Raw genomic sequence first — 8,394 nt, forward strand, 5'->3', positions numbered from 1 at the left:
GTCATTTGCAGTAGTACTTGAACAGCAGATGAAGTTAGATCACATCTATTCAAAGTATCGGATAAAGTCAACAAATATTTACTTCATCAAGCTATTCGGTTTTAAGTTGTTCTTACACAAAGAACAAGAGCCATTGTGAAACTTTGGAGCATGCCAGCTATATATTGATTAACATTGATAGAAATTAATGTGGTGCAAGAGACAAGCCTTAGATATTGTTAGCAACATAAATTACGAATTTTAATCTTTGCAAATGGGATGGTGAATTTCTGTAAGGAGGATGAGGGTGCGCGGAGCATGACAAGAGTTAAACTTGTTCATAGTACGTGCCGTTTATAAGTCAAGTGCAGAAGAAATGTTTATAATGTTCATTTCGAGACATTTATAGGTATTTTCTGATATGAAGAGATAGAAAAGAGTCGAAGACATAAGCGAATTTCAAAGTTTCGTCACATGCGCTCAACTCACAGTGTTAATATTATACTTGTCCTCCTGATCAATGTTAAGCTGCACTTCTAGCAATTCTAAAAAACCTCGTTTCATTTTGTCTCGATGAGACAATGCAAAATGACAAAGTACAGCATGCAACCCTGCTTTGAATTCAGCCCTCTCTCGCATCACCCATTCAAAACTGTTTGCAGCTTCTTCTAAGCGACCCATTTGCACAAACAGCATTCCTATGTTATGCATTATTTTTATTCTGCGAATAGTTTTACGTTGTTAGTAGGTAATTACAATTAACTAAATACTGTTCAAAACTTGTCAGTTAACGTAAATTTGGGAATTACTTTACAATTACAAACTGAACAACGAGATACCAAAAACTAAATCCGTGAAAGTAATACATTCGAATACACCTGCAAATTGAATAAGTACTTGAATTGAATGTCTGGTGTTCACCTGAGATCTTTCTGAGCTGTAGGAGCTTGGTCTAGAGCCATACGGTACATTTTTATTGCTTGCGGCAGCTGCCCCATCTTGACATGAATATTGCCCATGTTTACTTTCAGTCTCGCACTGTTGCTGAACATTCTGTTCCTGGTAATTGCTTGGTACGTAGCTAAGGCTTCTGTGTACATTTCATTATTAGCATACTGGCTAGCCAAGTTGAAAAGTACCTGCGAATAACATTGTATTTTTACAGAATCACGAATTTCACTAAGAGTTTAGTTTTGTCACTTACTACACAAAATGCACTATGCAACTCACTGCGAATGTTAGATCAACATTATGACTGTCACTGAGCCCAGCTTGTTCTTGTAAACGTATAAGGGCTCGTTCCCTAGACGAAGCTTCTCTCGCTCTCTCGAGGGCAACACGAAAGTTATTCTCGCAGATAGCCTGCACAGAATTTTCTATCAATTCCATTATCCTCTGTTCTGCGATCTTTATCTTTTCTTCAGGTCTAGAAATAATGATGAATTATTCAAGATGAACAATGCATCTACTTAAAATAACCGAAAAATCTGGCTGAATCAACCCGCTTAATCTTCAAACACAAAATACTTACGTATCCTCTTTACCCGTCTCTAACGGTGGTGCAGGCCCTCTCGAACTACTGTTCATATTCAATGGATCAAAAGGTTGCCTACTACTGCTGGTATAGCCAGCCCCACGCACCGCAGTCATTGGCCTTGGACCTGTGCCTGGCCTGCCGATCATTCCAGTTCCGTTTCTGTGAAACTACACCAGCAATAATTGCAGACTTTTAGCATTGAACTTAGTAGTTGACCAAACTGTGCTCTTAATGAGCAGTATAACAAATATTTGTCAGATATGTTTCATATGGGCTATATCAGAGGATTGTGTATTGATGATAATGCAGTGAAGTATGACTCACTCCGCTCGAAGTTCCAAGACGCATAGCAGTGCCAGGTTTTTTAGGTGTGATCTGAAACGTAATACGACATCACGCGAGATCTAATTCACCCTTCACAATGTATCAGATGCCATTATTACATTAGAGTATTGCTTAGGTTAAAGACGTGTTTGAAATCTTACGATGGGGCGTTTTGCGTAGCTGGCTTTAATCGCGTCTTGATATAATTCATCCTGGTCCAAATCCTTAGTGCTGAATAACGAGGGATAGTCATTGTATCCAGAATAAATATCATCGTCATGTATGAGCGTCGTCATTGCTGCCCGTTCTTCTTGAACAATCCGATTATCTCTGTTGCGTATTTCACTTGCAAACCGCAGTTACCTCGATTTTGGAGGTTAGGTCGTAGCTCTCTGCAAAACTATTTAATCGCGTTATTAATTCACATTGATTTACCGCGTAAAACTTCGCAAGATAATCCATCCACCTATCAACCCCGTAAACAAAGTATTTTTAACCGGTTGACGTATTATTACCAAACTTTAAAACAACAATTTTGCCACAGTAAATTTCTAATTCACATTTGACAGCATCACTCGCGTCGCTGGCAACTGGCCGCTGGCATTTACAATTTGTCACTCGATCAACGCGACATCTAACAATAACAAAGGATTAAATACCACCTCGCTCACATTCAAATTATATTAAAGATTCGAAAATTAGAATTAGATTATAATTTAAAAAAAAAATCCAGGGAAGTCTTTATAATGGACTAATTACCTGCCCGATTTAATTTCGCCTTTAGGAAAACTACCAAATTTCATTAGTTTTCCCGTATCTATCACCGTTCTAGAGATATTATTAAATCACAAGAAGGTCATTTATGCAATGTATTAGGACTTGATGAATGAATTAAAGAATATACAGATATATATATATAAGTTATTTAACTTTATTATTATAAATGATTAAGCATTAATTATCCATTGATTTATAACGTTTAACAGACGTAATTATACATAACGTCCCATTAAAGTCTTCTGTTTTTATTGTTGTTAACTGTCAAATTTATTCTAGTTATAACGTTTCATAAGATCGACATAAAAAAAGAAGATTATTACAAGTGCACGTGATCGATTTTTATTATTAATAATTAAGTGAAAAGCATGTCAACCCAAAAAGTACAGATGATTTACTAATGATTCATTGTTCATCTTTGAGAAAAATTGTCAACATTAGCTCTTACCATCGATCTGTTGGAAACGTGTTATTATTTGCAGAATGTGGTATATGTTTTGTGCTTAGAATGTGAGCGAGGCGGTATTTAATCCTTGTTATGTTCGATGTCGTGTTTACCACAGGACAGATCTCTTCCTTCTTCTTACCAGGCCCTGTCAGAGGCAGTCAACGATCTCGGTAGTTAGTCATTATTTCTGATCATGAGCAACAGAGAATATGGCAGGTCTTAGAACACACTATAAGAAAAAAGCGGCTGGATTCGGCAATTTAGAAGAGTCGAGAATTATAAAATCTTTTGAAAAAGAAAATGCAAGAAAACTAAGGCGTTTGGACGCATATAATGTTAATAGAAAAATCATCGGAGCAGGTTCTCCGGTTACATCCAGCATCGGGCGCATGGAAAACGTACAAGGTAATAGTCTAGTACATTTTTCTATTCGGTAACATTTTCTCTTTCGTTAGCTAACTCGTCATTGTTCCTAAACTATCAACCGTTATCACTGTTTATTACCGTTTTATTACCATTGTCTCGCTTGAATTGATAACTATTGATCTCTCGCAGCTACCCTCTTAGTTCAACCATGTAAAGGAAACAAATAGCATGATACTACAAGCATAGCGGGTACTTTTTTACGAACAGTCAGCTGACAGAAATATTATACAGAAATAAAAGCATTACATTTGATACAAGTACTCAATTTAGCCCACCGTCACCCCTAATGTCCATGGTATAATTCTGAGTACAACTCGGCATAATCATGGGCAGAGGTAGAAAATTTAGACCTAGGGGTTTGCACTGTGTTTTCATTTTTCAGAATATCACTTAGTTTGATGTGCTTAGGATTTTGTATTGAAATTTTCTTATCAAAAAATAATTTTATCTTGAAATCCTGCTAACACATTGGCAAGATTTTACCATCAATAGAATAAAAAATTTTCACAGATGGACCTAAAGATCAAATCGTCCAAGAAGATAGACGAATGAAATTGTTGAGATGGAGGGTAAAAAGAGATTTGCAAAAAAAAATTCAAAAAGCAATGAAACCACCAGTATTGTGTGTTGGAGTTTGTCACGATAAACTAAATTCCTCTAGGTTCCTACACCAAAGTCTATCAGCATTTAAACCTATCAAATCAACGATGTCACCCAGAATCACTAGAGCCACTGCAAAAAGGCTGGCATCGGAAGCTTGTATGAAGGCACATTCACCTGATGCTACTATTATTTTAAGGAATAAAAAAATAATCACAAAAGTTTTGGATCAAGGGATCGTACACAAAGCTTCGAAAAGTATTGGAATAATAAATATTCCAGGCAGTTCATTTGCACCAGAAAATTATGCGTTTAGACCGCCGGCCTGTTTACCGTCCCTGCATTTGCTTGATCAGGCAGCATTGAAACAGCCGAAAAATGATCTTTACACGACGGTTACTCCTAAATTCTGCTCTCCTTGTATTCTCTATGCTCGAAAGAAAAAAGCTTTAAGACAAAAACTGCTGCAGCAACCCAACACTAAGACTGATACTGTGCTAATGCAATCTGAACGTGATGAATTACTAACTGCAGCAGCGTTTGAAAAAGATGAAGAGCGAACACCACCATATTTTAGAAAAGTCACAGACGGAGAAGTTATGAGACTGAAAGCTCTCTGTTGGGATTGGATGATGATAACATCTGCACCTGATACCCCAGAAGATGCTCAATGTATGATAAATCACGTAATTGGTCGATCAAATCTGTTGATCAACAAAGAGGTAAAACTATTTCGAAAACTCGTAACCGAATGTGAAACTGGTTCGCAAGAAAAATTGGTAACCAATGACGACTTGCAATGTTTCTGGGACATCATTTACATGCAACTCGAAGACTGTCACTCTAGGTTTGGCAAATTGAATCAATTAAAAGAAAGAAATTGGCAAGAGGCTAAATAAAAAAAAATGAAAGCAGAGAAAATATGTTAAATACTTACTGCGTTATTTTTATTTTTTATTATTTATCGCATGAATTTATTTTTTATACTATCGCAAGAATTATTTATTGCATGAATTTATTTTTCATAATAATGACAAGAGTAAGCGTCCACATTTTGATTTACAATTATACTGTTTGGCTAATCGATCAAACTGTGAAAATGTAATTAAATTTCTTAAGTTTATTTGAATTTCAATGCCTTACTAATTTATCTCATTTATACTCTGTTCATTATCATCACAACACAAAATTTCTTTGCAAAAGTTTTATATTATAAGCAAGTCGATTTAAATTCTAAGACTTTTCTGTAAAAAAGTATTCATCAATAAATCGTGTCATATTAAACATGTTGCGTTGTACGCCATTAGGCCTCACAATACAACCAATGCGTTGCATGATAGTAATACAAAAACATCAGTATTATATTTTTGTAAGTGAACGTTACAAGACGGTCCACGATCATACCTATATAATTTCTTTATAAAAATCACGTTCCACACCTGAATTCAATTCCGTTCTCGGAAATGCATTTTTTTTTTTTTATATATTTATTCGAAAATCATGTTGGAGCAAGTAATACAAGTTTGACTGTAATTATGAGCAATTAGAAAGCAATATTTTTGCATTAAAATTTTTAAGAAATTCGAAGGTCGGACGCCAACTTCACATAGGTATCAACATAACCGCAAGGAGACGCCACGCATCCCGAAAGAAATACCATTGGACAAAATGGCATGAATGTGACAGAGAGACCCAACTCGTATGATTTTACCGTAGCCTATTTCCGTGACTAAAAGCGAAGAAAGTAAATAAATATGGAATAAATCATACGATAATAATGAGAGTAATTGCGGTAGTCAATATTTTCACATATCTTTTAATTTTATACCAATAAAAAAAAATACTGACGAAAGAATAAAAACTTGAATGAATTTCGAATTTCCCTCTCCTGCATGAACCAAGTCAAATGACAAAATGATAAACAAATTTTCGATTATGTTTTGAAGACATACGAAGCGGGGAAAACAATTAAATTCATATTTAGCAAATTATCGTATGATTGGCATTCGAAAAGTTTATTCGGCAATAAAAGGTTGCTATTTTGGACGATATTCATAGCTGATTTGAGCATAGAGTAGTCCTCTTTCTTCTGCGGGTTTGGCATGGTGCTGCAGTGCTCTTTTCATTTTCATTAAAGTTGAACATAATTGTTTATTCATCATCTAATTGGAGTTAATAACTAAAATATGCCGAAGAATAAAGGTAAGTCAGAGTATTAGCAAGTTTTTAAAAATCATTTGAAGTCGAAGAACCCATAAATTAATCTTCCATCAAAATCGAATGACTGGCACGATTTATCGAACAATGTGGTTAAGTTTGGTATATAACCTGCCAGTGTCATTCTGGCGTTAAAAATAGTCGATGCACCTTGATAAAAAAAAAAATGTATAATTTTTTCTCCTCTAATGTCGTCATCGACCATGACGCTCGTGATGAGTGATATATTCCGTGTTTGTGTTATTAGGAAAGGGAGGTAAAAACAGGAGAAGAGGTAAGAACGAGAATGAAACTGAAAAGAGAGAGCTGGTATTCAAGGAAGATGGCCAAGGCAAGTACAAACACGCACGTTCATGATATGCCTTATGACACAGGCCTATTTACTTTTGCAAGCAAGCTAATCTATCCGATATATTATTATTCTTCAACTTATGTTTCGACATTTGACAAGACAAATTGATCGGTGACTCAAAGAAATGTTATGAACTTTGCACAATATTTTTTTTCATGAGCAAAATAGTATTGAACGAAAAATAATGGAATAAAAAATACTGACGTATTTTTTTTGTACAGAATACGCGCAAGTAACCAAGATGCTTGGTAACGGAAGGCTTGAGGCCATGTGCTTTGACGGGGTTAAAAGACTTTGTCACATCAGAGGGAAACTTCGTAAAAAAGTTTGGATCAATCAAGGTGACATTATTTTGATCGGCCTTCGTGATTACCAAGATGCCAAAGCTGACGTTATTCTCAAATATACATCCGACGAAGCTCGTAATCTCAAAACTTATGGAGAATTTCCAGAAACAGGTAGGATTTGGAGTGGTCGTTATTTGTAAATAGATTATTTTCATCGAGATTAAAGTAAAGGGTGGTAGGAGATGTAAAATATTGCGGAACTTGCGAAGACTTTTAATTTTGATTCAATTTATGAAGTACGAATTGCATTTAGCCACATCTTTAATTATCTAATTATCATAAGTTTCCGTTCGGTGTTCTCAAAATCTGTTTAAATTTCATTTTATCTTGAACGGAGAAATGATTGAGTTTGATTTAGTGCCTAATAAACGTGTTTTATTTTTACAGTTCGCATCAACGATACTGTTACGTTTGTCGAGGATGGGTTCGACGAAGATATTGAGTTTGGTGATGAGATTAGTGACGATGATGAGGACGACGTCGATAACGTAAGTCGAACAATCTTATTTCACACAGAAAATGATTGAAAGTTTATTTTCAACGTATCAAGATTGCCCAACTATTATTTGGTGCTACTAAAATTGCATTCTATCTATTAAAATGGTTCAATCTTTCATATCATGTGACTTGAGACAGGACTTGTTATGTCAAAAGTACACTTCAGAAAATTTCAATTGTTAATGAAAATGTGTTGGTAAAATTTTTCTATTGAACAGATCTGATGACCCGAAAAATAATCAACGGTGGTGAGGGAATGGAGATTAGGAGAAGAATTGAGTGGTGAAAATTGCATCACATGGAGCACAATCAAGGCGTTCTGCTTGCTTCCAATCAATACATAATTGATCAATTGTATCTACAAATAAACAATTGTAACCACTGATTAATGCAGTCATCGTATCGTCATATCTGTAATACGCAACCCTTGTATATGTAAATTTAATGTAGACCGAAATAGCATAATATGTTACTCGTAATATTATACTATGCACATTATATGCCTATATATATATATTGCTATTTCAACAGTCGCAAATTGACCGCATAAACAAAAATTATTAGATCAAATTATTTCTAAATAAAACTTGTGTCATTAACTCTACGTTAAAATCTGTCTGCAAAAAATTCCCTCGAGAAAATACACATTGCAAGTTTTTAATAAACACATAGATTTCATCGGAAAGAGAATTATGATCTACGAAGAAGTCCACTGCCAATATTTATTTGTAAAGTTCGTCCTTAGCGGTATTGGTTGTAATTTGACATTAGTATTGATAGTATTTTTCCTTTTGTTCTTTTAGATGAATTATTAGATTATCAGTCATTCCTTGCAACTTAGGTGAAAATAAATTAAATTCACAACTGGCAACTAATTAATTAGTAAAAT

The 8,394-nt window shown here is 34.9% G+C and overlaps 3 protein-coding genes across 6 annotated transcripts in view; 2 read left to right on the forward strand and 1 right to left on the reverse strand.

Annotated features, from left to right (window-relative positions):
- LOC124309087 (intraflagellar transport protein 88 homolog) overlaps positions 1-5,066 on the reverse strand; it is a 29,203-nt gene extending 24,137 nt beyond the window's left edge. For 2 of the 4 annotated variants that reach the window (XM_046772372.1, XM_046772363.1), the window contains exons 1-6: positions 2,002-2,766; positions 1,841-1,891; positions 1,511-1,683; positions 1,210-1,405; positions 901-1,118; positions 469-700 (exon numbers count right to left, since the gene is read on the reverse strand). In XM_046772372.1, the coding sequence (XP_046628328.1) occupies positions 469-700; positions 901-1,118; positions 1,210-1,405; positions 1,511-1,683; positions 1,841-1,891; positions 2,002-2,136 (1,005 nt within the window). In that variant the 5' untranslated portion in view covers positions 2,137-2,766. Of the gene's footprint in view, positions 1-468; positions 701-900; positions 1,119-1,209; positions 1,406-1,510; positions 1,684-1,840; positions 1,892-2,001; positions 2,767-3,065; positions 3,150-5,028 lie in introns of those variants that run through there. The other 2 variants (XM_046772343.1, XM_046772353.1) reach the window with 2 other exon arrangements.
- Positions 3,275-5,097, forward strand: LOC124309107 (disks large-associated protein 5-like). Its single transcript, XM_046772381.1, has 2 exons — positions 3,275-3,470; positions 4,002-5,097. The coding sequence occupies exons 1-2, from the start codon at positions 3,275-3,277 to the stop codon at positions 4,988-4,990; spliced, it is 1,185 nt and encodes a 394-aa protein (XP_046628337.1). The 3' UTR covers positions 4,991-5,097.
- Positions 5,098-6,140: 1,043 nt separating this feature from the next.
- LOC124296784 (eukaryotic translation initiation factor 1A, X-chromosomal) lies at positions 6,141-7,890 on the forward strand. The gene is made up of 5 exons (XM_046747135.1): positions 6,141-6,293; positions 6,556-6,639; positions 6,882-7,118; positions 7,395-7,495; positions 7,724-7,890. Exons 1-5 carry the CDS (start codon positions 6,278-6,280, stop codon positions 7,727-7,729), a joined length of 444 nt encoding a protein of 147 aa, XP_046603091.1. The 5' UTR covers positions 6,141-6,277; the 3' UTR covers positions 7,730-7,890.
- The last annotated feature ends 504 nt before the right edge of the window (positions 7,891-8,394 follow it).

Source organism: Neodiprion virginianus, chromosome 1 (genome assembly GCF_021901495.1).
Source record: "Neodiprion virginianus isolate iyNeoVirg1 chromosome 1, iyNeoVirg1.1, whole genome shotgun sequence".
NCBI classification, from domain to species: domain Eukaryota; kingdom Metazoa; phylum Arthropoda; class Insecta; order Hymenoptera; family Diprionidae; genus Neodiprion; species Neodiprion virginianus.